This window comes from Salvelinus alpinus, chromosome 1, assembly GCF_045679555.1.
Source record: "Salvelinus alpinus chromosome 1, SLU_Salpinus.1, whole genome shotgun sequence".
NCBI lineage: Eukaryota > Metazoa > Chordata > Actinopteri > Salmoniformes > Salmonidae > Salvelinus > Salvelinus alpinus.
In genome coordinates, this window is record NC_092086.1 from 40,839,469 (window position 1) to 40,866,545 (window position 27,077).

The following is a 27,077-nucleotide window of genomic DNA, read 5'->3' on the forward strand; positions in this document are numbered from 1 at the left end:
CCTTGAGTGGCCCTGCCAGAGCCCGAACTTGAACCCGATCGAACATCTCTGGAGAGACCTGAAAATAGCTGTGCAGCGACACTCCCCATCCAACCTGACGGAGCTTGATGATCTACAGAAACTCCCCAAATACAGGTGTGCCAAGCTAGTAGCGTCATACCCAAGAAGACATGAGGTTGTAATCGCTGCCAAAAGGTGCTTCAAAAAGGACTGACTGAGTAAAGGGTCTGAATACTTATGTAAATGGAATTATTATTTTAATATTTTTTTAATACATTTGTTAAAATTCCTAAAAACCAGTTTTTACCTTGTCATTATGGGGTATTGTGTGTAGAGGGACATTTTTTAGAATAAGGCTGTAATGTGGAAAACGTCAAGGGGGTCTGAATACTTTGAATGCACTGTAAATGCTGAAGGGAAAAATATTTACATATAGCTAGAGCAATTTATTTCACAAAAGCATATGCCAACACTTTCAGTAGTGGAAGAGAGCTGTCTTCTCCATTTATTATGTTTCATATACATCAATCTCTTCAGCTGTAATACAAAAACAAAAATTCAAAATCTGACAAGTTTTACAAACAGGGCAGGATACCTTCAAATACATGTTGTTTTTATCCTTAGCAGTGTCATTACTGCCGGGCAATTAGTACCAAATACTTTATTCCTTTCAGCATAGCTTGACTGAAACTCAAACTGTTAGTGTCCAGAAAGCTAGTAGGTCCAAACTCAAGCAAGTCCTTCCCAATGAGATGCATCTTTCACACCACCTCTAATAAAGTGATTGAAAGGGTATAGACACACATAAGTGCACTGTGCAATCTGATACACTGAGTGCAACTCAGCTCAACATTTTTCAACGTTCAAACAGGCGTCAAATGTTTTTTTTTGTTATGGGCATGGCCATGGAAGCGTAAGCTTTTCTTAATTTCTTCAACTGGCTAGAGGGGTAACAAAGAATCAAATCAAGAAGAACGAACAAGGAAACGTGAGATCTCCAAAGAAAGTATTTTCTTCAAGGTAACCTTTTTCAGAAATGCCTTTATTCAAACCCTCCATTTTAAAATGTCCATGTGGCAGAGGTGGGCAGGCAGCAGCTCCACCTGACAGTTCGGTGGGAGCAGCGCTGCTGGTCTTACAGGGAGAGTCTTCCTTTGGGGGCTGCGTAGTGGGGCCAGAAGGAGGGAGTGGAGGTCACAAAGCACAGGAGCCAGGTCCCAACATGGATTAATTGTTCAGAATTTATCCCAATTCTCACAGAGTGCATTTTTTTGTTGTTCAAATATGTGGTATATACTAAGAGGTCGAAGTCTGTAGTTTGTTGTTATGAGACCTATAGAATGTGGAAAAGGGGAACAGTTGAGAACCTTTAAAAATGTTTATGAATAGTTTAAACATACTGACATGAACAAAAAACAAAACAGTGATACAAAAAATGGATGCCATGGGGTCAGGAAGGAGATAGCGCAGCCATGTTGGTCTAATTCATTGGGAATGACTTAGTCAATGAAAATGGTGCTTCACGTCTACATCCTGAGGTACCTTCATGCAGTAAGGCATGGGGTCCAATATAGTTAAGCCGTGACATTTTATTTATTATTTTAAGTCTATATAAATTCCTCTGACCATAGGCTCTCTTTGTTTTAACCATAAAATAATCCTTCACAAAAGGATTAAAAACCATACAATATTCATCTTTTTTTTTTTTATCACAAAATCGAAAACATCCAAATAATAAATCAACCAGTAGTTAAGCTATAATTTACCTACAAACCTGTGTACTATATTAAAATCATGCCCATTCATTCCGAATGCATGATATTTAAATTAGCAGAAAGAAGGCCATGAGGAAGAGAGGAACTTAATTTGATAAATATATAATAATAAAATATACAGCTTTACATATGTGGTCCCAAATGTTGTTTTTATATCTCCCTCTCCAAGAATAACTAACTAGAAAAAAAAAAAAATGCATGTCTGGGTGAAGCTTATTTAAACATTTCTAAGTAAAAGCTTCCCTGACACTTATCTTGCTGATAATTGATACAATTTTAAATGGAAAAATTACTAAAATAATAGAGAAAAAGCATATCCCTTGAAAACTTGATGTGTAAGTGTCAACATGGCTGCCATTTTGTGATTGTCACAGAAGGCATCTTTGGAATTCTATACTTGCAAATGTACATTTAGGCATGGTTTGTTTCACTGATAGAACACTTGTTTGTGTGTTTATTTCTTTAAATCTTAAATAATCACACAGAATTTCGACTGTTTATGAAACAGCAAGTTCCATGATTCACTACTAGAGACCCCAGCATCCAGCTCAGACTCCAGCTATTACGTCAGACTTATGACATCACAATCTGCAAGAAAGAGAGAATGAGTGGCATAAATCAAATGCATGCGGTACAGGTGAAAGAGACACAAATGCAAGGTGATGCATGACACAGAGATGGAGCAAACATTAATGAAGCTCTATTGAAAACTATTGCAGGGAGGATGTCTGAGCTGAAGTCAGCCCTGTAGGCTTTGGTAAGACTCTGCATCCCTCTACCAAGCAGCCCACAAACCACAGCCAGGTCTGTGGGGAAGACCACAGCCAAAGTCAGGCTACTACAACACAAATGGACATGCCCAGAGAGTGCATGAGGCTAACTAGCATGACACGGATGCATGGTTTAATGAAAAAGAAAAGATTAAAAAGGGTGTTCTTGGGAAATTCTCAAAAGCAGATTCAATCAAAGTCACATGGAGTGTCATGAACATTATATGACTGCCAAGCCATTACCCATGCCCTAATGTCAGATGAGACCATGGAAAGCAGAGGAGCATGACGGAGGGAGTCTTTTCTAACAGGAGACTTAATGACAGGGCCTCTGAAGAGCTTTGGGAGTCATGAGAGCTCTGAACTTACCTGCTAGCTTTGAAACCTTTGAGCTTCTGTACAAAGAATGACTCCAGAACTTCGGCACACTGAAAGAAGGGGGAGTCGTTGGGGTTGTAGTAGCGGCAGTTGTCAAAGACTTTGGTCATGTCCGCCACAAACTCAGTGAGCTTGTTGTAATACCGTTTCTGTAATCTGTCTTCCATTGTGGAGAGGTCTGGGGATGAAACAAAGAGAAGGGTGAGCAAAGGTAAATGTGTTGGTCAATTATTATATTTTCTAAACAATCAACATAAACACTAGCCAGTACACATTTTGTGTCTACTTTCCAACACATTCAAGATTACAATGTTTTTTCTCCAAAACAGAAATAATAGCGACAGTCAATGACATTACAGTGATTTAGAGATCTGCCCTTACCCATCGGTTCCTTTATAACGCCATAATAATCAGGAGCATCGTTGGGATCTACTGGTTCAAGGAACGGCCACGCCATTTTGTGAGCCTGTTAACAGAAAAATAGCTGTTTCACTAGATTTACAACAGTGAGGTATACTGAAGTATGTTGAGAATGTAGTGCCCCAGACCAGAACACTGGTCCTGCAATGCAATGTTGTTTCATTTAGTCATTTCCTTTATTCATGACAGGGTACATGATGTGACTCCCAACTCTGGCCATATCCATATCAAATGCATCATCAGTAAAGACACTGAACCGAGGAGACCACAGGCTTTCATACCTGTAAGGAGCGCAGGATTCTTCTTAAACCCTCGTAGTCCTTGTCGGTTAACGGTGTGAGGACCGTCATGGCGTCCTCCGTGGATTGACACTGCGGGCACACGTACTCGTCTATGTGGGTGGCCTCACTCTGCAGAATGCCCACACAGCGCCCGTGGTACCAATTCTGGCAACGGTCGCAGCCAATGTAAAACCTGGGAGAAAAGACATGGGAAGTACAGGTCAGGGATATTTGGACCTATAACATTCAGTTCACCCAAGCTATAACCTTATTAGTATTGTGTTATCATACTGTGTTTCATCATATGGCGTCCGGCAGATGCAGTACAGCTCCTCCGTGGTGCCCTCTGAGTCCTGTGAGTCCTGGCCCTGCTTGCAGCCATTACAGACGTAGTCGTCCATCTTCTTGGCCTCCTTCTCCGTGATGCCCACACACGCACCGTGGAACCAGTTGGAGCACAGGTCGCACCCAATGTAGAACCTGAAACCATGTGGACTTAAGTTCGACGTCTTTGACATACATGCTACAGTTCAGTTACATGTTCAGTGTTTCAATGGGAACCCGATATGGTGCATCCGTATCTTACTTGTCCTCGTCATAGGGCGTTTTACAGACACAGTACAGCTTCACTTCCTTCTTGTGATCCTTTGAGGTAGTGGATATCATCTTCTTCTTCTTGGGCTTGGCGGAGGACGAGTCCCTCTCGTCGTCCCTCTTGCGTTTGTGGGCGGAGGAGGGCGAGGCCATGGTGGGGGAGAGGGATGAGGCCACCTGGGCTGCGGCTGCAGCAGCAGCTGCCTGAGAGGCTGCAGCTTGGGCCTTCTCCTTCTCCTTCCTCAGCCTGCTGATGTCCCTCCTCAGCTCCTCCTGAGATAGAGGACATAGGGGAAAGGAAGGGGAGAGAGAGAGAGAATGGTTGACAGTTGGTATCACAATGTAAGGAATTCCTGGGCAGTGGCCGCAACACATCCAATATCACACTTCTACACACTACAATACAGTGGCCTATGATGCAGAGGTGGCTTTGGCACTGACCTGAACCTCCAGCTGCAGCTCCTTGTCCAGTAGAGCCCTCTTCTTCAGGATCTCAGCCTTGAGCTGCTCTTTGTGCTTGAAGAGCAGAGCCGAGAGCTTGGTGGCATTCTGCTTGCTGCGTTTCTGCTCCACAGACTCCTCCTTCTTCCTCTTCTTAGCCGCCTGCTTCTCATCCTTGTCGATCTTGTCCAGGATGAACTTCATAACCTGGTTGCAGACGATTATTCTGCTCAGCAGGGGATAGAGGATGGGAGGGCTTGTCAGACTCATCATGGAATCAGACAAAATACAACTAACACAAAATAGTTGGCGATTGTTGGTAGGATTAAGCATAGTAAGGTTTTGGAAAGAAATGTGCTTTAATTCATATTAATGTCGTTATGTAAGGGTCATGTTTGTGAACAATGACAGCCATACCTCTGGTTCTCCTCCCGCTCTGCTGGAGTCATGGTCTTCCTCTGTTTCAGATTGTCTATCATAGCATTCTGCTTCATCACCACCTGTTTCTGGATGATGTCGCTGGGGCTGGAGGCCTGCAGGCTCTGCTCCCTTTTGGCCTCCTGCTGCTTCTTCTTCTGCTGCTGCTCTCTGAGCTGCTGGATCCTCTGCAGGTGGTCCTGCACGCTGGCTGTCTGGATGGTCACCACGTTCGGGATCTGGTGGGCCTGCACCTGGCCTCCTGCCTGCTGGATCTGGATAGGCAGCTGCAGCTTGATCTGCTGGGGCACCGCCCCACCCTGCTGGGCCTGGAGCTGGGCCGCCACGTGGGTCTGGATGGTGCCCAGCACCTGGACCTGCTGCTGCAGCCCCGGCACTGTGATCAGCTGGTGTTGGTGGTGGAGCTGCAGCTGCTGCGGCCTGATCTGAGCCGGAACCTGGGGCTGGAGTTGAGCATGGGCCTGGATAGGCCTCACTGTGCCCTGGGTGATAGAGGGGGAGACCGAGAGAGTTTTCATATGGACCTGTTGTGGAGAGGTTGGGATCTGGGCAATCTGCTGGATGGGTAAGGCAGTGGGAGACTGGAGGGGGATGTGGACTTGAGTCTGAGGAGGTTGAGTCTGATGTGTGGACACTGGAGGGTGGGCAGGAGCGAGGGCAGGGGGCTGGACTGGAGCGATAGGCTGTTGAGGGGGCTGGACTGGAGCGATAGCTTGTTGAGGGGGCTGGACCGGAGCGATAGCCTGTTGAGGGGGCTGGACTGGAGCGATAGTCTGTTGAGGGGGCTGGACTGGAGCGATAGCCTGTTGAGGGGGCTGGACATGAGCGATAGCCTGTTGAGGAGGCTGGACATGAGCGATAGCCTGTTGAGGAGGCTGGACATGAGCGATAGCCTGTTGAGGAGGCTGGACATGAGCGATAGCCTGTTGAGGAGGCTGGACATGAGCGATAGCCTGTTGAGGAGGCTGGATATGAGCGATAGCCTGTTGAGGAGGCTGGACATGAGCGATAGCCTGTTGAGGAGGCTGGACATGAGCGATAGCCTGTTGAGGAGGCTGGACATGAGCGATAGCCTGTTGAGGAGGCTGGACATGAGCGATAGCCTGTTGAGGAGGCTGGACTGGTTGTGCCGGTGCTTGAGAGGTGGCGGGAGTCTGAACCGGAGGCTGAGACAGTGCTGCAACGGAGGAGAGAGAGACAGCAGCACAGTATTAACACATCTACACAAACTAGAGACCAATCCAAATGAACATTCTAATTCACAACTCTGCAAAGCCTTGTGTACGATGCTTGTTGAAGTGGCCTGGCCTCATACCTGGCACTGAGGGTGTTGTTGTGGTGGCTGTGACGGGGGTGACAGCAGCACTGGCTGTGGTGGCGAGGGTGGGAGCAGGGGCTGATGCCCCTGGGGTGAAGAGGAAGCGCTGCACCTGGCCGTTGGGCATGGCAGCCTGCATGAGCTGCTGCCCAGGGCCTGGGATGACTGTCACCCCCTGGGGGATGACCTGCAGCTGGCCTGTGGTCTGTCCCTGTCCCTGGATTACTACTGTGAGACCCTGGTTCCCTCCCTGGAACACACAGACAGACATAGAAACACACAGAGAATACATCCAACAGGAGTGTGAGAGTATGTGTGAAAGTAGGTGTAAAAGAGAGCAGGTGGCTCCTCACCTGTGCCCCCTGCGTTAGCTGGGTGAGCTGGGCCAGGGTGAGTTTGACCTGGCCCTGCTGTGGTCGGCCGCCTTGGGGGGTGGATGGTGATGGGGACTGCCCGGGGGCAGGGGTGACAGGACGGGGGGACGGGGCAGCACCCAGCATCCTCTGGCCTGCGCTGGTCTGCACAGGGCTGGCACTGGAAACGGCTGTGGAGACAGGTTGGCCCCGGATGATCTGAGTCACCACCTGCTGCTGGCCTAGATGACAGACAGTGAGGCAGACAAACGGACACACAAGTAGCCTTAAATAAGAAAAGTGCATGGGACAGTCCCAAGACAAATCAGGTGACTTATCATGAATGAATTGACTGGAGGTCATACATAAAGTTAACATCGGAGGACTACCAATACAGCTCTAAATATAGTATCCATCCGAATAAAATGAATACTTATAAACATATCAACACAAAGCAATGTTGCTGACTGTCTGTAATGTGCATGCTGAGGAGTGAGCAGAGCCATGCAGCCACAGGTTGGGAGGCGGCAGAGGAGAGACCTACTGGCTGGTAGAATACCTTGTTGCATCATCAAGGGGGTTCTGATGATGGTTTTGCCCATGGTGGTGCCCTGCTGCAGGGGTGATCGGATCACCGACATGCCCGGACGGATCTGGGCTCCGGTGGCAATGACCTGGGCCAAAGAAACAAAATACAAATAAATTATACTGTACACATGATTATGCTAATTTCACTACATTCCAATTAAGATTATAACTCAAAGAAAGAGCAGGGGAGAGCATAAGAGGGAAAAAGACAGAGCAATAATATGTGAGAGAGGGATAGATCTGTTTGGATGTCTATTCTCTACCGGCTGAGTGGTGGTTGAGGTGGAGGTGTTGGGTCTGATGTTGATGGTTGCGTTGCGGTTCTGGAATGAGGAGTAGGTCCGCTGGTTGCCTGGGGTACTGGATGGAATAATGCCCAGGACATTCTGCTGGACTTGCACCATACCTGTGACGGAGAGGGACTGTGTTAAGCAGTATGAATTCACTACAAGTAGATCAACAGTAGGGTGTTGAACCTCAATAATGAGATTTACAACAAGTCAAACGCCCTTGTTAAAAGCTCATGGAACTAGGAATTCAGTTTTCCAAAGAAATACTAGGTTGAATCACATCTCCAAATATACTGGCAAGTCACAGCCATCAGTGGGAGAAATATCACCTGCCCCTCTTGCAGATTACCTGGACAGACTGTATGGATCAAGCAGAACAGGTCCTTTGTGTTGAGACTGTCTGGGACGCAGCCAAGATACCGCAAGGAAGCTTCCATTGGATCAATAATCTGACAGACAGGACAGCCATTACTGTGTCTATTACTGAGCGAGACAGACAGGGCATCCCAGGGGTCCTCCTTCCTGGAATGTTCTTGTATAAATCAGTGGCATTTTCTACGTATTAGGGCAGCCAGCACACTCAAACCAAAAGCAACACCTCAAAGCCCCTCAAAGGTTCCACTGGGGTGAGATGGTTCATGGTTTTGCTGAGTGGGGGTAGGCCTGCTGAGTGGGGGTAGGCCTTGTCAATGCGATCATGCCGGCTAAAACCTTACAGACGGCAAGGTCATCCATACCTCCTTGTGTGGTTGGCATGTTGACCGTAACAATCTTGCTGTTGGCCGGGATGGGTAGCTTGGCGGTGATGACCTGGCCAGCCATGGTCACCGGGCTGGCAGAGATCTGGAACGTTTGTCCAGAGGTGGTGACCATGCTGTTGGCCACGGTGGCCCGTGAGCAGGTGGAGGCTGCAAGACACACCCCACCTGCAGTCACACACCATGTGCAAGTGCAACCACAACAGCCAGGGTGTATAGCAGTGGTGTCCACTAAGGGGTCCTTTCCCCCCCAGCTTTGATTCAAACAAAGCCGTTGCATAATGCTTTTTGGACTGATTATGAGCCTGAAACTTTTTTCTAGGAGTCAAAAGTTATTCTAAAGGTTTTTAGAATTCCTTTTCCCAGCCGAACACCTGACTGGGTTTCGGATACAGGAAGTGGACACCACTGGCCATTAAGGCAATTCAACATACTGTAAATATCTAACAAAATAGGTCAAATGAAAAAAGAAGAATCCAAACCCTAAGATTATCTGTTGTAACAATTTGACATCCACAAGTGAACCTCAATGGCCACCATTAAAAAGCGAATGGGGAAAGAAAACGCCTTCTGACCAAAAACATGGAAATATGAAAAATAATATTTCAACACTGCTACCAAGGATCACTATCAACTTAAAACACACCCCCACAGTAGCCACTGCCATGATTTTGTATGAGCAGCTAGTCGTCACAAAACTCACCTGGACTACCCTGGCCCTGCTTGACCCAGGAAGCAAACGACTGATGGAAGTTCTTGTTCTGCTGGAATGTGACAGGTGTCCCCAGCTTGGTGGCCAGGACCAGTTTAGTCCCCGGGGTGACCTGGCTGGTCAGGGATGCCGGAGTGCCAGAGGCTGAGGTTGTAGGGGTGCTGGTGGGGGTGGAGGTGGTGGTGGCACCAGGCTTCTGTTGCTCCAACCGTTTCTACAACGCAAAGGTTCAGATGCTAAATCTATGCTAAACCACATAGAAACACCAAACTCATTGGAAAGTGGAGGCCGGAGTAAAAGACTGTGAGTACAGAGTGAACATGTCTCATCTGAATAATACATAACATAACTTCCAATACACATTTGTAATCGCACATGGTTTAAAAGGACAATTATTTGGATCAAAACCAACCCAAACAGAGGCCCTTGAAATGTCCCAGCTCCCAGTGTTTAGTGTTTGTGCCCCCCCAGGTTTGGGCTGAGGGGGGGTGGATTGTAGGGAGGCTAGGTGTCACCATAGTGCAAGGTGGAAACTTGTCTGATCTTCCCACCTGCTGAGCAGCCAATCTCTGGTGCTTTAGCTGAGCCTCCAATTGGGCCTTGGCCTCCTCTGCTGTCTTCAGCGTTCTACTAACCTTAGCCTGTTCTGCAGCCTGGGCCTTCTCCCTCTCCACCCTGTGACCACAAGAGGACAAGCCAGTTAGTCATACTACATCCAATGACAACAGACCTGGGCAGGGTTACAACAAGACATCTTGAGGGAAGTATAGGTTCAAAGGTCACATAATATCAAGCAGTACAGCAGCTTATTCTCTCCAGCCCCAGCAACAAGGCTAAGGACAGTCCACCTGCTCACCTTTCTGAAAAGGCTCTGATCTCCCAGATCTCCAGCTCCTCCTCGGCCACCCACGTCTCTAAGACGATTGGTCCAGTCTGCTTGGCCGGCTCAGGCTTCTTTGGCCTCAGAGCGCTGGAGCGCAGGCCTTTCCTCTGGGGAGTGGGAGTTTCTACCCAGGAGGACAGAGAAAGGGTGAGGTAGAGAATGAGGTAAAGGGGAAAATGACAAAACGACATCTGTCAATTAATGTCATTCTTTCTATTGTGGGATAAACAACTTTCTCAAACTCCATATTTTCACTTACATTGCAAAGGATTTGCCTACTCAGGTACTTGAGAGAGAACACTAGAAGAGGTGAGGAACAAGCTGAGCAAGGCAATCCAAAGCAAAGATTCATGAGACCACTATAGGATTGTGACAGCGTGATCCTAAGAGAATTTGGGATGCAGTTTCATTCTTCTACCTTTGGGAGCTTCGGTAACGCCAATTGGGCAGATGATCTTCCTGATGCAGTATTCAGACCGGATGCCGTGCGGCCCCACATCTCGCCGCTTGATGATCTCTGTTGTGGTGATCGCCGTCTCCGAGGATTCTGGGGAAAGTAGAAAGGAAATATGTTTGTTTGAAATGGTGCCTCATCTTCAAATTGAGAAACAGGAAGGATGAGGGCAGAGAGGGAGAGGAGGGTAGGATTGCTGTGCACACACCTGTGCGGGTGGTTCCTACAGCAGGGGAGGGCTTGACAGCCATGTCATCCCACCTCAGGCAGGCCCAGAGCAGCCGCAGCATCAGACTGACCCCCGCCAGAGACTTCACAGTCTGGAGACGGTATCTGCAAAGGAGACCCAAGTCAGTGAGTGTTATCAAAACAACCTTTAACCAAACAGCTATATGGACAAATGTACATGGTTCCATGTTCTCAATGGTTTTAGCCCAAGCATTGTTGTCTTTCTGTGTTTTAATTTCAGTGCACGGCATATGAGGTGGTCCACTGCGTGAATGGCAGCCTAATGGCTAAGGGTCAACTACGTGACTAACCTCCACGTGATTCCAAAGGTGGGTCTGGGGGAGGGATAGGGCCAGATGTCCAGGGCTGGCTTGGCGTTGTAGTTGAAGATGGGTACCTCTCTGATGCCCCCTCTCCTCACCAGCTTCTTCAGGTCATCATTAGGCAGTACAAAGATGCTCTTTTTGCTACTCTTGGTGACAAACTTGCGGTACGAGGGGAGGGCCGTGCCAGAGCGGGTCTTCTTGGAGCGGGAGAACTTTAGCAGCCGGACACGGTCTCTGGTGGAGTACTCCTTACTGACTGTCATGGAGGTGACTGAAGAGCCTGAGGGGCCAGATCTGGCATCTGTCAACATTGCAGTGACAACAGTCTTGGTTTCCTCGGAGACGGCGGCCTCGAGGGTCGGGGAGCTGACCCTGGTGACGGTGGTCTTGGTCATGGTGGTGAGGGTGGACACAGCACTGCTCTCTGCAGCAGGCATCACTGCAGGCTTAGTGCTGCTGGAGACCTCGGCTATCTGCACCGTGCGAGACTCTGTTGACATGGTGGTAGTAGTGGTTGTGGTGACTTGGGTGATGGTCTTCAGCACCCCAGTACTGCTACTGCTGTTCACTGTGGTGTTGTTACTCAAGCTGGACTCTTCTGCAGTGGGGATAGGAAACGGGGTGATCTTATTGGATGCCGTCTGCCCAATTTCAATTGGCTCAGACTTGGTCCTGTTGCTTACCGTGGGAACACCAGTGGGCGGCCCTAACAGTGACGACGTGACGGAGTCTACCACCCTGTCGCCATTATTCTCCAGTCTGGTAACCTTCTGAGGTGGCAGATAGTCAGGCTCGGACACCACAACCTTTCTCTCTACGTCCGCCAAGGCTGGGCTGGTGGCTAACACAGTGTTGTTGACCTTTAACCCGTCCTGAGAGAGAGTACCGTTCATAATGGATTTTACAGGCTCCTTCACTGGCAGTGTTTTGATCTCACCCTCTAACGTCTGGAGCATGACCTTGGTGTCCACTTTGTTGGCCAGGTTTAAGTGCATCTTTGAGTCTACAGGAGCCTTGGTGTCAACAGCGTCTTTCCCGTTCACCTGCACTAAATGTGGTTTGCTTTGGTTTACGTCCATGCTTTCTATCTCCCTCTGTCCATTACCTTGCTCTGTCTCCTCATAACCATGCTTCCTACCGTTTTCTCCTGCTATCGTCACTTCTGCTCTGGGAGGTTTGGGGGCACCTAAAGCCGGTTCTAGAGATGTCAAATTGACTTTGTTGTTGAGGTCTATGCTTTTCTGGGAGCCTCCATTCAGCTCCGTTTGAGATAACGCATCCCCACCATTGCCCTGAACGCTGCTCTCATGGTTGGCCAACCCTGTGGTGTTGAGGTTGGGGCCTGTGGCTCCTGCTGCCTGGGGTTTACAGGTGGAGCCTAATCTGACGTCCAGATTATCTGTCTCTCCTGAGGGCTGGGATTTCACTGGCTGCTCCTGGTCAAAGTCAAGCCTTTTAACAATTGTGTCTTTAACTACTGAGTCTGCTTGTCCCTCAGCTTTCAGACTAGTGCACGGTGTCACTGCTAACTTGTCTGCTGTAGAAGCCTTGATGGTGGTGGGAGTCCCTGTATTAACTTTCTCCTTGGAGACTGTGTGTTTGGCCAGGGCTGACTGCTGTTTGAGGCGCTCTAGCCTCTGCTTCTCCTCCAGGGTGAACTGTTTCACTCTGCGCTCCAGCAGCCCGTCGAGCTTGGACGTCTTCACCTTCTTCTTGTAGGCCGTACGGAGCTGGAAGCCCTCGCTGACGTTCACCACATCCCAGTTGAATGGGCGGACAGGTGGCTTGGCCTCAGAGTCCTCCTGCTTAGGTTCTTCTTCCTCCCCGGGCTCCTCCTTCACAGCAGGATCAGTCAGTGATGGGGGGCATTTGCTGTCCACTATACCTAAAAGCGAGAGAGAGAACTCCATGAATGATATTAGCCCAAAAATGCTAACTGTGAGACCTGAAAGACAGCTGCTAAGTACCAGATGAATATAGAACACAGCCAATCATAGCAAGAATGTGGAAAATACCAAATGTCATCTAATAAAATGTCTTATTCAGATAAACAGCAGGGGACCCTCTTTGTTTATTGATGAAAAGTAATATCATTGTACCTTTTTCCTCACTGAGACAGGTGTCTGGTGGACTGGGGTCAACATCCATCTTGTCCTCAGTCTTCTCCTCCACCTGATCATCTTTCTTCTCCTCCACCTTCTCTGTGATATTTTTCTCTTCCTTCTCTTTCAGAGTCTGCCCCTCTCCTGGTGAAGTGCTCCCAGATGACTCCATGGTGGAGGTTTCCTCCTTGTCTTTTTCTTCAGTAATTGGAGTAGACTCTTCTTTTGCCTGGGTTTCCGAGCTTGTTGGTGCTTTTGGCAAACATTTTCGTTTGTTCTGGCCGGTTGCATTTTCTTTGCCAGTTTTAGCTGCTGTAGAGAGATTAAAACGAAAACACATGAAGCACCTAATTTATACTGAGGCATGCTGGAGCCAAATTTTCAGCTTGAGTGCCCTTGATCATCATCAGCGATATAAGACAGAGATAATACGTGTACAGAAGAAACACTTACCTTCGAGTGCTTTGCGGTAGTTGACGTTGGTGTTCCCTGGTAGCCTGGGAACAAAGCGATGGACGTGAGTCTTACTGACCCAGCTCCAGCCCCCGTACCCAGTTACTCTGTACTCCTCCCCCTTCTGCTTCCACACCTTACACACAGAGAGAAAGAACCAGTTAATAAAAGACCACACAATCGCATACAAAAGAAGGGATGATTATGTTGTCAGACATCATGCAGTCATAAAAGCCCGAACAGGACTTGAGAGGAAAGTGAACCCAGATTTACCTGGTGTTTAATGGGGATGGTGTACTTCACCCAGGTGGCCTGCTGCATAGTCTCCTCATCCTCCAGTTTTTTCTCTCTCTTTTTCCCTTTCTCTTTCTCCTCCCGCTCCATGGAGGTCATGCGATGGAGCCTGAAGGGAGAGGGGGGGAGTGAAAAAAATACATCAAAATGGCAAGATGACTCTGGCTTGTTTAGTCAGGGCCCCATTATCTTCAACAATGAACTTCCTCTCACTCATGGGAAAAGCGTCAGCTACTCTGCATACACTGCCCACACCACTACAGACCTCTGCACTGAAGAGAGGTGAACAGAATGCTTCATAATCAGCAGAGCAGTGAAGCAATATAATGAATTCAGTTTAGCATTGTACACTAGACGGCAGAGAGCAGGATGAGTTGGGTCGATGTGCTATGACTCAAAACTCAATTCAGCAATGAATTAAGTCCTTTGATTCACAACCGATGTCTCTTACCTGGTGTGTCCAAGCGCATCTTTCCAGACAGGCAGCATGACCACTGGTTTGATGGCACACTCCATGATGGCCAGCGCCAAGGCAAACTCCCGAGCCTTACTGCACATCTGCACCGCTTTAATCCAGTTTGTCCTGTAAAATCCCAAACCCACAACCTCACTATATGGCAAAACATGATTTCACACATGACCTTATCAGTCAATAATATTACATTTCTCCATTGTGTGAAACTGTTCCGAACCCCATTTTCCTATGCCAGAGTAAGTAGTCTGTTCTGGAGCGTACCTGTGCGAGGCCCAGTTTGGGTGCAGGAAGGGGGCGGGGACATTGGTCTCCAGCTGGATGATGGTGAGCCGCAGGGTGGATATGGTCAGCACCTTGGAGCCGTGGATGGAGCCGTTCCACTTGAAATCCCCGGCGGGTGTTAGGCTGAACTTATGGGAGAGGTGGCGGCGCTTGTCGTGGTCCTCACGATGCTGGTGCTTGTTGAGGCCCAGTGTGTTGGTGCTGAACTGGTTGTGGTAGACTCGGAACTTGCCCTCCTGGCCCAGCTTGAAGAAGTTGTTCAGGTTGCCCTTCACCGAAAAGTCTTTCCTCACAGTACCCAGACGAGCCACTTCACTCTCAGAGCTGGGAGGAGATGTCTAATGGAGACACACACAGGGGGATATATATACTGAGCTGAATAGAGACACAGCTAAGAAGAGAGACATCGTTTCCATAGGGATTTGGCAATTGGGAGAATTGTGTAACATTGTGTAATAAAGTGAGTCGATGTGGAACAGAGGACTGGATTTCAGTCTAGATGATTGAAAATATAACAGGACAATCCATTTAATCCTGCTAAGGCTGCCTTCTCCTAATGTGAGAGACTAGGCTGTGGGTGAAATTACAGAGAGACGACAGAAGGTTAACACAGTGTCTGGTTGGTGTCTCACCTCCTTGCTGTCCCTGGGTGTAGGGCTGCCATCTCCCTGGGTCTTTTGCTGGCTCAGCTTGCTGTCCGGGTTACGCAGACGAGTCACTATGCGATTGTTAGTCCATCCAGACGCTGACCCCTCACCATTCCCAATCTCATTGCCTTCACCTGCGAGCAACAGAACACATCATTAAGATCAGTGATGATGAATTAAAATAGAGAAGTCAATCATGAATAAAGGATTCATGATTAATTGGGCCATAAACCAGCACAGCGGAGGCAATGTTCAATGATACAAACAGTATCTCTAATGTCACTTGGTAGTCAAGGCCCTTGAAAGTTGAATGAGTCAGGGCATGCATCAGTAACAGAGTGCCTCCAGAGGCCTGAGTGTATGGATGGTATGGCAACTGCGTACCCGTGTCGTCCTGGCTGGTGATGGAGGACTGAGAGGACCTGTCAGCGAGGTTTGGCTCTTCAGGCCTCCTGAGGACCCCAGGCGCTGAGACGTGGCTGCTGTTGCTGTTCTCGTCTCCAGGGTGTTGTGGTGCAGGAGTAGGCTGGCACTGGGCAGAGGGGTCCTCCTCTCCACGGGACTCTGAGTCTACAGGCTTATCATCTGGGGAGGAGGAGAGGATTGAACAGTGAGAAGCTGAGCAGCACAAACCCCTTAGGCTCCCTTTGTGTGAAAACATGCGTCAAGACCAGCACCAGGCACTAGCTGTCTATACTGACAAAGTATTGCAAATGATGACGGCAATGCAGAGCAAACACGGATTAACTACTTAAAAAGTAAAACCTGTAATCCACAACAATTGTAAAAAACAGAATGCTTTTGGCTTGATGCCTTCCCTGCCTCACCTGTTCGTTAATGATAATGCACAATTAGCATAACACCAGGGAAATGCTTAATCAGTGAGTCTGAGCAAGAATTTGCACTTCAGCAGTCCAGGCTGACAGATAAGGCTAAAAAACACAGTGCAACACAACACAAGCAGTGCAAAACGCGGCTGCAGAACCAAATTAAGAAAGATATTGTGTATCTGAGCTGTGGGTTAAAATGGCCCTGCTGTATATACTGCACTGAGGTAGCAGGTGGAAGGTTCAGGCAGGCAGCCAGCCTTTTGTTTCCCCTAAAGGAACGGAGGCCAATTTCCCCGATGAATTGGGGTGAGAATAAGAGGCTGGTTGTGACAGACTTAGCATGGTGGGCGCTGCCTGCCAGGGATGCTGCTGCCAAAACGCCATTATCTGAGAACAAGTTCACAGTGTGTGGACCAGACAATGCACCGCATCAGGATCCGGCTAACACAATGAATGCATTGAGAAAATAGAACATGTAAGCAATGAACAAGGTGACTAGAATAACAACTGGCTACACTTACAGCGTCCTGAGCACTGTTCAGCCTTGCATGCTGAACACTACACAAGACAATGGAACACAAAATGGATGGCAAGAGCACAAGATCCCGCAAAAAGGCACAATGCATCTGTTGAAGGAAGAAAATAACCAGGCAGATCTCAATCATATGAAGATGGATGAAAGACAAATTCTTGGAAAAGAAAACCACAGAAATAAAGGGATACAATAATGAGCTATTTAAACATTACATAAGCAGATTTGAAAAGCAGAGTGCTTTAAGGAGTAAGAAAATACTTAAGACAAAATATGTTTATTCCTGAAGGATAATGATCTCAGTAAGTCAGCAACACCGGTCAGTTTAATGAGTGATACTGAGGTGAGCAGTACTGTGGCAAAGTAGAGCCCCCTCTGTTACACTCATTACTCTGAACTGGGCGACTAAGTGAAGGCTGCCCAACAGAGTCCACTCACTCTGTTAGTAATCCATGTATTGAATTAGTAGACAGTAGATAACCAGAAAGGCATACTGTGTAACCTTGTTGCAGCCATTCAAGACACTCTCATCCTCAAAGGAAGCTATGATTTAGCTTTAATGGTCCAAGAAGCACTCTTTCGTAGACTTTCTACCAAACACAGCCAATAATCAAATCAACAAATGATCACATTGAGGAGCAGCCAACCAGCATGAAGATTATCATCTAGCCAAGAAGCAGCAGCAAAAAGCCTGTAACAGTGACACCAAAGCAATGCACCCTGTGACAGCAATCACATCACAACTACAGTATGGAAGATGCTTTGAGACAGCCAGAGCACGAGACCGATGATGATGGATGCACACATGCACAGCCACAGCAAGGTGTGATAAGGAGGAGAGGCTGGGAGGAGAAATGCGGATTGCTGGGCACTTTCTCCATCATGTACCTGGCCTCTCCTGCTCAGGCTCCATGGAGACCTCCCCACTCTCCCTGCTCTCAAAGGCGGCCGAGCAGGACACCTCAGCAGGCTTAGGGGGTTCATGTTTAGGGAGAGTGCCGTCCTGGGTAGACGAGCCAGGCTTAGGGGGGTGGACGGTGGTGTTCTCTTCTCCAGCAGGGGGAGCTGCAGCTGCTGTGAAACATACAAGACTCACTCTGGATCTTTAACACACATCCGCCTCACCAGATCAACAAAAAGACGTAGCCATCCTCAAAAGGCTACATGAAAGATGCATCCAGAAAAGGACTTCATAGGCAATACACGACTCACATAGAAGAGCAACTCCAGTCTTCCCTTGTGAGCTTGCCTCCTCCTTAGACTCGGGGTCTTGGAGCTCTCTGTGGTCTGGTAGTGGAGAGCAGTGTGTGGGGGTCTCTTCCTCTATCTTGGTGGTGTCTGTAGTGGCCTTCTCTGCCTGCTCCGCTGCTCGCCGTTCCTGCCTGCCGTGCACACGCTCCAGGATCTCATCTACACAAACAACAACACAGCTGATAAGCAAATGGCCAACACCCACACACCATGCTAGGTCTGTTAGACCAGAAACTACGTTTCAACTTTATGTGTAAATCAGTAGGTCGACATGTTGTTTACCACATTATTATGTAAATCAGTAGGTCGACATGTTGTTTACCACATTATTATGTAAATCAGTAGGTCTACATGTTGTTTACCACATTATTATGTAAATCAGTAGGTCTACATGTTGTTTATCACATTATTATGTAAATCAGTAAGTCTACATGTTGTTTACCACATTATTATGTAAATCAGTAGGTCTACATGTTGTTTACCACATTATTATGTAAATCAGTAGGTCTACATGTTGTTTACCACATTATTATGTAAATCAGTAGGTTCGACATGTTGTTTACCACATTATTATGTAAATCAGTAGGTCAACATGTTGTTTACCACATTATTATGTAAATCAGTAGGTCAACATGTTGTTTACCACATTATTATGTAAATCAGTAGGTTCGACATGTTGTTTACCACATTATTATGTAAATCAGTAGGTCAACATGTTGTTTACCACATTATTATGTAAATCAGTAGGTCAACATGTTGTTTACCACATTATTATGTAAATCAGTAGGTCAACATGTTGTTTACCACATTATTATGTAAATCAGTAGGTCGACATGTTGTAGACTCATCGCGCTCTAGCAACTCCTTGTGGCGGGCCGGGTGCCTGCAGGCTGACCCCTGTCGTCAGGTGAACAGTGTTTCCTCCGACACATTGGTGCGGCTGGCTTCCGGGTTAAGCGGGCGGGTGTTAAGAAACGCGATTTGACGGGACATGTTTCGGAGGACGCATGATTCGACCTTTGCCCCCCAAGCCTGTTGGGGGAGTTGCAGCGATGAGACAAGATCGATATTGGGGAGAAAAAAGGGGTAAGATACAACAACAAAAAATACAAGGGGATGTGTCAAGTAGCTAATTCCCAACCAGAGAAGCTATACTAGACAATAAGAAATGGAATGGAGTTGTTTGGCTCACTAGCCCTAGCCTGTTTGTTGAAATGATGCCTTTATATTACAGGATGGCATTACATACAGTGGGGAGAACAAGTATTTGATACACTGCCGATTTTGCAGGTTTTCCTACTTACAAAGCATGTAGAGGTCTGTAATTTTTATCATAGGTACACTTCAACTGTGAGAGACGGAATCTAAAACAAAAATCCAGAAAATCACATTGTAGGATTTTTAAGTAATTAATTTGCATTTTATTGCATGACATAAGTATTTGATCACCTACCGACCAGTAAGAATTCCGGCTCTCACAGACCTGTTCGTTTTTCTTTAAGAAGCCCACCTGTTCTCCACTCATTACCTGTATTAACTGCACCTGTTTGAGCTCGTTACCTGTATAAAAGACACCTGTCCACACACTCAATCAAACAGACTCCAACCTCTCCACAATAGCCAAGACCAGAGAGATGTGTAAGGACATCAGGGGTAAATTGTAGACCTGCACAAGGCTGGGATGGGCTACAGGACAATAGGCAAGCAGCTTGGTGAGAAGGCAACAACTGTTGGCGCAATTATTCGAAAATGGAAGAAGTTCAAGATGACGGTCAATCACCCTCGGTCTGGGGCTCCATGCAAGATCTCACCTCGTGGGGCATCAATGATCATGAGGAAGGTGAGGGATCAGCCCAGAACTACACGGCAGGACCTGGTCAATGACCTGAAGAGAGCTGGGATCACAGTCTCAAAGAAAACCATTAGTAACACACTACGCCGTCATGGATTAAAATCCTGCAGCGCACGCAAGGTCCCCCTGCTCAAGCCAGCGCATGTCCAGGCCCGTCTGAAGTTTGCCAATGACCATCTGGATGATCCAGAGGAGGAGTGGGAGAAGGTCATGTGGTCTGATGAGACAAAAATTGAGCTTTTTGGTCTAAACTCCACTCGCCGTGTTTGGAGGAAGAAGAAGGATGAGTACAACCCCAAGAACACCATCCCAACCGTGAAGCATGGAGGTGGAAACATCATTCTTTGGGGATGCTTTTCTGCAAAGGGGACAGGACGACTGCACCGTATTGAGGGGAGGATGTATGGGGCCATGTATCGCGAGATCTTGGCCAACAACCTCCTTCCCTCAGTAAGAGCATTGAAGATGGGTCGTGGCTGGGTCTTCCAGCATGACAACGACCCGAAACACACAGCCAGGGCAACTAAGGAGTGGCTCCGTAAGAAGCATCTCAAGGTCCTGGAGTGGCCTAGCCAGTCTCCAGACCTGAACCCAATAGAAAATCTTTGGAGGGAGCTGAAAGTCCGTATTGCCCAGCGACAGCCCCGAAACCTGAAGGATCTGGAGAAGGTCTGTATGGAGGAGTGGGCCAAAATCCCTGCTGCAGTGTGTGCAAACCTGGTCAAGAACTACAGGAAACGTATGATCTCTGTAATTGCAAACAAAGGTTTCTGTACCAAATATTAAGTTCTGCTTTTCTGATGTATCAAATACTTATGTCATGCAATAAAATGCAAATTAATTACTTGTGTCTTCCCTGTAAAACATTTTAAAAATCGGACATGTTGACTGGATTCACAAGATCTGTGTCTTTCATTAGCTGTATTGGACTTTAATGTGTGAAAGTTAAATATTTAAAAAAAATATTGTTTTTGAATTTCGCGGCACTGGTTTTTCAGTGGGGGTGGGGGGGGAGTGCCGCTAGCGCCACTCTCATCCTAGACAGGTTAAATATCATACAATGTGATTTTCTGGATTTTTGTTTTAGATTCCGTCTCCCACAGTTGAAGTGTACCTATGATAAAAATTACAGACCTCTACATGCTTTGTAAGTAGGAAAACTTGCAAAATCGGCAGTGTATCAAATACTTGTTCTCCCCACTGTATATAATGGAGTCAAACCATAATTGCTTTCCAAACTTGCTCTCCTACACATTTTGAAACAATATAAAACTAGCTGGTAAAATTGCAATTGGAAAGTAACAGGCTTATGTATAATGCTTGTAACAGTGTCAAGATCATCCTGTCACTAGGTTAACCCCTTCCATCCTAGTTCTCATAGAAGCAGTCACTCACCTTCAGAGAACAACCACACAAACATATCAATCTTGCAGATTGCTAATACACCTTCTAGCACTACTTGAGACTGTGTGAAGAATGAGTGGAAACGGATTGTGACCGGTAATAATAACCAAGTCACAACACGTATGATCACCAGCACAGTTGAATACCAAAATAGTTAGCCATTGGCAGCTAAAACCAAGAACAACTCATTAGAACCCATGTCAGTGAGTCACTCCTGATTTGCTGTCTCTACTATTGTTCCCTGAAACGCAACAGTGGGTCAACGCTCCGGAGATGACGTTAATGAAACTGCTGTCTGAGCACTAAAAGCAAGAGAGTGGTGGATCAATAATGTGTTCTATGATGATATGGTATAAAATCTCTCCCCATAAAAGGCAGACAGAGAGATTCCAATCTTAGATCTAACAAAAAAAGATGTGGACTGCCAGCAGAAAGCATTATGCCTGTGAAAGTATCCTGGGTCACAGGAGAAGACGAAAAATGAAATCAATCTCCATTCCCCACCTGCCAACAGTGCATAACTGAGGTTTTCATAGGGGGAGATAAAGGAGTCAACACAGAAGGAGGATGAAGCAGTGGGCTTCTGAAGAGGATAAAATACCAGCAAGGCCCATTCATCACTACAGATGGTACAGGTGGAACTGGACAGGAGAGAAAAGACTCTGCATTGACTTTAAAGAAAATCTACCTTGTCTTTGGAATATCTGTCAAAGAAAGTCCTCATTGTCTAACAATTGAGGAGACTGATCCCAAAACAGTACAACTAGAACCAAGCAAGCTTACCATATAAAGCTTGGTTTGTGTAAACTATGAGATCTAGTGGTCAGGAAATGCACAAACAATGGAAGGCTCTATAACAAACAAGGAGGAGTAGAATAGCCACACAGAGAAACCAACACCGGTTTAAAATCAACCTTCTCCCTTCGATAGAAATAAGAAAAACGCTGTTTGCATGATAAGTAAAAAGGCTGAGAGAGAAAGGGGAATAGCAACATCTATGATGTTTGATGCTTTTTTATTGTCACATACACTGGACAGGTGCAGTGAAATGTGTTGTTTTACAGGGTCAGCCATAGTAGTACAGCACCCCTGGAGCAAATGAGGGTTAAGTGCCTTGCTCAAGAGCACAGACAGATTTTTCACCTTATCGTCTCGGGTACTTGAACCAGCGACCTTTCGGTTACTGATCCAGCGCTCTAACCGCTAGGCTACCTGTGGCCCTCTGACAGTTCTAATAGATCAACCATCCTAATCATACTTCAGCACAAGGGAGAATGTACTCTCCTCACCAGAAATGTATTGGAATCGCACAACATGTAGCCTAGGGGTCATCATTGACATTTCTATATTGACAATGCATAGAAGCCATGGACCAGCTAAAAATGCTTCAGTGTGACAGACAGTGATTCAGAGCGTCCAGCAGGTGGCTGTCTATCCTTACCATTGGCTGCCGTGAGGAAGGCCTTATTGTTGCCGCGGGCCTTGTTGGTGAGGTCCTCAGTGATGTCCATGTGAGTGTGCACCTCCTCTCTCATCTCCTCGAGGACAGCACACAGGTCGTTTTCCCAGTACTCCTTGTCTAGACACTCTATCAGCCCTCCCAGCTGGACCTTTGTGCTGTAGTACCAGATCTTCTTCTTCTCATGCTCCCCGTCCTCCTCACTGGAATAACAGGCCAACAACCATTATTATAGTTGTGACAAATAAGATGGAATATAATTGACAATTAGTTTGTTTATAAAAACAGGTTCAAGGATCTTAATGAATAGATCATGAGATGCCATCATTGGCATATAATGCTGCATGAGGCATCGTTAACCGGGACAGAAAGATATCTTAACTTCAAAGGAAAATCAACACTGAATGCAAATTGGCAATAAGCTTAAATTCCATTCGAACGCATGTTGTTTTTCAGCCCCCTTATTCCTTTTTATTTGCCTCTCGCAAGAGAGACCAATTACAAGCAATTGTAAAGACATGTTCAAATGGAGGAGGCAACATGATGAACAAGTGGATACTCCAGCAGCAGTTCAGTAAACTCTCAGGGGGGCTATGGCATCACAGCACAGGAGTTTCACCCTAACTAAGGGCACAATTAACAATCCCAGCACCCTCGCTGCGCTGGCTGATGTCTCAAACCGCCACTAATGATCCCTCTGGGACACAGCTTGTCAGATAGATCCCACTCTTCAGATTGAGTCATCGTTGAAAATCAGCTACATTTTTCACACGCAGTAAATGTTCCATGTTGAAATCAGCCCTCTCAGGCAATCTGTGTATACATAGTGTTCAGCAACAAAATGTGTATTATTCTATCCACAAGATATGACTGATGTTATACCAAGCAATTCAGCACGGGAAAAAACAACTAAGTAATTCTGAAGGCAATCGATTAACTTGTTTTCAAGAACCTCAAGGACATACAACCACTCTCTGACTACATCACAAAACACAATGTATCACTCAGGTGAGATCACTCAGTATGGTATTGAGATGGTGCATAATATTGATGAAGTCACAACAACAGAAGTGGGGTGGGGGCCAGTAATTACTTACACAATTATCCTTCGGTTTAGGAACCAGTATTGCCTCCGGTGGCGGTCGTAGCCGATGGGCTCCTGGCGGATGTAGGGTTTGCTCTTCTGCATCTCTGTCACACAGTCTGTGACCCCGGGCACCTTGTGTGCCACGCAGATCTCACACTGCCATTCGTCCTCTGGCACCTCCACCAGCGGCGGCTTCACACACTCCAGATGGTAGACGGCAGAGCAGGTCTCACAGCACAACAGGTCCCCCAACCTGTGGCACACCCTGCAGTGGTCATCATACTGCACCACCCCCTCTGACATCAACTCCTCGCGGGCGATGTTGGTGGTGAGGAACTGATCCACCAAGAACTGCAGCACCTTGATCTTACTGTCCAGAGGGCCGTAGGGGTAGTCCTCCACCTCCTGGTAGGGCAGGACATGGTGGTACTCCTGGTCGCTCTCGCAGTAGGCACGGACCACCTCGGGCCACGTCATACCATCAATGAAGTAGAGGGTGGAGTTGACGCTGTCCTTGAGGTCAGCAGGACCGAACGTGGTGTTGGAGGTGTCTTCCTCACGCAGGATGGCCTTCAGTAGGGCTGTGTGGGTCTCTGCCATCAGCGTGCACTGCTCCTGGCCTACCAGCGCAGCACAGAAGTCCTCAAAGCGGAAGGGAGAGAGACGCAGCACCGTGCTGAAGTTGCGCAGGACCTCGTAGATGGAGGACACGTTGAGCAGTTCCTCGCTGGGCACCATGAGGTCCTCAGAGGTTCTGGGCAGCTCCAGAGGAGGGATCTCCTTTTCTTCAAAGATGGGCGAGCGAGGGCAGTGCACCCGCGTCCTCTTCCGCCCTGCCAGATCGAGAGAGAGAGCAGTGAGTGCCATAATCCATGTGATTTAAAGACTAAAACTGAAATTGCATTCCGCAAATCATGCATAAAACCCAGACAAAGCAGAATTACATTGTCTCAAGGGCTTAAATCATAGATTAATGAAAATTCAAAGAAACAAGTTGAGGACAGAATTTACACAAGCAAACAAATGTTAGCCTTGGCCATGTAAAAGGAGAGTTCGCAAGTGTCTCTGAAATCTACTGCCACAGAAATATGTTTGATTCTTTATATTGGTGCCAGGTCCGCTTTAAAACAAATCAAGTCTTGGAATTGGCGAAACACTACACCAACTCAAAGTTGGCAAGGGTATTAAACCCAGGAACCAAGAAAATTGAGAGGGGTTATATTATTGCAATTGAGAAAGTCAAGAACAACAATTTTACACAATGGACATTCCCTTCAATGTAAAAAATTACTTCTTAAAATGGGTCTAATCCAAACACTGTGATAACGTTTTGCAACAGCAACATAACCATTACTTTTCTGCTATTCTACAGATATGTTTTGTATCTTTCTTACATTGTTTGCCAGTATCTTTCAAATTATACTTTCCACAAATAATAATGAACTTTAATATAATCTAAATAGTTACTTATATCTATTGTGTAAGAAAATGTGCATCAAAAGTGTGTTGAAACAAAAATAACTTTTGCATTTAATTTCCAAAGTTTATAACATATTATGGATATTAAATAGTACAGATATTAATTTAACATTGAAATTAATAATTTCATTATGTATTTTGGGGAATGTAAAAACATTATTGTGCTGCATCACTGAAAATTATTCCTCACATAGTTACAACTGGTGAAATTGAGGGCGCTTATTTTCAAAACAATGGGCCACATGGTACCCTGTCCTGTCATTAGCTCGAGCTGATGTGGATTACTAGCAAGCTAGCTGGGTGCTCCTGGACAAGAGCACAAGCCCATGACATTGCTAACTAGCTAGCTTGAAGAACTCATCTGCTTCTCAGCTGTGAAAATAGACCTATGCTGTATATAAGAAGCTAATGATAAGTAAGAGTAGGTTAAAGAAAAACCCCAAGTTAATTAAGTCTCATTAATTTCTAGACACATTTGACAAAGTATTTAACTAGCTAGACATGCTAAGTAGCTATTCCCCTGCAAGGAAATTATGCATCATCAAGTGTTGTTTTATAATACGAAACACTCCAGTTATTAGTGTATGTTACTCACTCTGGAATGTTAATATAATGTTGTTGGTCATTTTAGTTGTTTTCTAAATGATAAATCTGCATTCACAGCTGTTTAGCAGGTTCAGGCATTAGCTTGTTAGCCTAGCTTGCTAACGTTAGATAAGGTATGTTATAACTACCTAGCTATTGCAATAGCCAAGTCAGATCCAAAACTAGCAAACACAATTATAATAACATCTTGCACAATACTGTTAGTTAAAGATGTTTCAGAATTCAAAAATGTGCAATTCGGCTCTCGTGCACTGCCTAGATCGCTAAGTTAAATGCAAAGCTTTCATTCCATCATCAACAATTTTGAACTCAAACTAGGCCTGTTTTTATACACAGTCAGTGCATTCTCCATTTTGAACAATACAGCTTCCTGCACTATAAGAACTAATGCCAATGAAAATACGCCCAGACAAATTATAATTAGTTACAATATCATTGTTTTCTAACATTCTCTAAGCAGCTTGATCAATATTGCGGTTTTACCCGGAGTGCTGCCATGAGTGCTCTGACTCCGAAAGCTGCTTTCAGTACAGTAGCTGGCATCATCATCCTCCTCGAGTATTTCCTCAAGCGGGTCTGACTCCTCGTTGAGGGCCTCTTCTTCCTCGTCTGTTATCGTCTCTTCCTCTATCAACTCGTCCTCCTCAGATCTCAAACTCACAGCATCATCATCTTCATCACTTTCATGATCATCATAAACCACAGATCTAGCGATTGACCGTCTGCCCCTAGTACCTCTGCCACCACAACCTCTGCCTCTTCCCCTACCGCGAGATGATCCCACTTTCCTTCTGCCCCTAGACGAAGAGTTATTTCCCCTCTTGGGACTCTCAAAATCGACCTCGGCACTACCTCTCCCCTTTGCCCTCAACTCCCTCCTGGGTCTCAAGCCACGCTCCGGCTCGGATGAAGGCTCCTGCATCCGCAGGGTTTTGGGCGGCCTGCCTCTTTTCCCCCTCATTATATATAAAAGCTATTATTTTCAATTTCAATTTCTGCGTTTATTTAGCCTTCACAGAAACAAGAAAAACGGGTACCGCCAGAAAGCTTGATTTGCGTAGATTCCAAAGAAGTAGTCCCGTAAAGCCCCGGTCTCGGTTTACGTGAGAAAGCTCAAAACGAATGGCTGGCGTCCCGCTTCTGATCGGTCGCAGCCGCCATTTTTCTTCCTCTCCGACTACTGAAAACAGACCGAAGGCCCAGTGCTGATGTCACGTGGTGACTGTTCTTCCAGTACAGTAGACCTGAACAGGCAAAGTGATTTGTATATACATTCAGTCATTGCAATCTGAACTGAAGTTTGCAATTATTGCCGAA

At 46.5% G+C, this 27,077-nt stretch overlaps 1 protein-coding gene across 9 annotated transcripts; it reads right to left on the reverse strand.

Annotated features, from left to right (window-relative positions):
- Nucleotides 1–425: 425 nt before the first annotated feature.
- LOC139575945 (nucleosome-remodeling factor subunit BPTF-like) lies at nt 426–26,954 on the reverse strand. 9 transcript variants are annotated; one of them, XM_071401438.1, is made up of 31 exons: nt 26,244–26,954; nt 23,686–24,508; nt 22,571–22,791; nt 17,835–18,032; nt 17,511–17,693; nt 15,645–15,845; nt 15,246–15,394; nt 14,593–14,951; nt 14,308–14,439; nt 13,836–13,965; nt 13,563–13,698; nt 13,107–13,421; nt 10,993–12,892; nt 10,662–10,786; nt 10,418–10,546; nt 9,973–10,123; nt 9,668–9,791; nt 9,108–9,330; nt 8,384–8,554; nt 7,620–7,762; nt 7,313–7,442; nt 6,769–7,010; nt 6,413–6,665; nt 5,077–6,274; nt 4,660–4,885; nt 4,211–4,491; nt 3,916–4,104; nt 3,625–3,817; nt 3,305–3,389; nt 2,915–3,101; nt 426–1,333 (listed from the first exon to the last, which is right to left on the reverse strand). In XM_071401438.1, the coding sequence occupies exons 1-31, from the start codon at nt 26,719–26,721 to the stop codon at nt 1,297–1,299; spliced, it is 9,312 nt and encodes a 3,103-aa protein (XP_071257539.1). In that variant the 5' UTR covers nt 26,722–26,954; the 3' UTR covers nt 426–1,296. The 9 variants fall into 9 exon arrangements, with proteins under 9 accessions (XP_071257539.1, XP_071257606.1, XP_071257566.1 ...); XM_071401505.1 differs by having other exon boundaries at nt 7,328–7,442; nt 9,752–9,791; nt 17,511–17,696; XM_071401465.1 differs by having other exon boundaries at nt 9,752–9,791; nt 17,511–17,696.
- Between the last annotated feature and the right edge of the window lie 123 nt (nt 26,955–27,077).

Bases quoted from the DNA above. Each gene is read 5' to 3' on its own strand.
- LOC139575945 (XM_071401434.1), bottom strand. From the start codon at position 26,721: ATGAGGGGGAAAAGAGGCAGGCCGCCCAAAACCCTGCGGATGCAGGAG. The intron at 9,792-9,972 runs GTGAGCAGGTGG...TTGTGGTCACAG, and splicing joins ATCAGAGCCTTTTCAGAAAG to GGTGGAGAGGGAGAAGGCCC. The intron at 6,666-6,768 runs GTGAGGAGCCAC...TGTGTGTTCCAG, and splicing joins AGCTAACGCAGGGGGCACAG to GGAGGGAACCAGGGTCTCAC.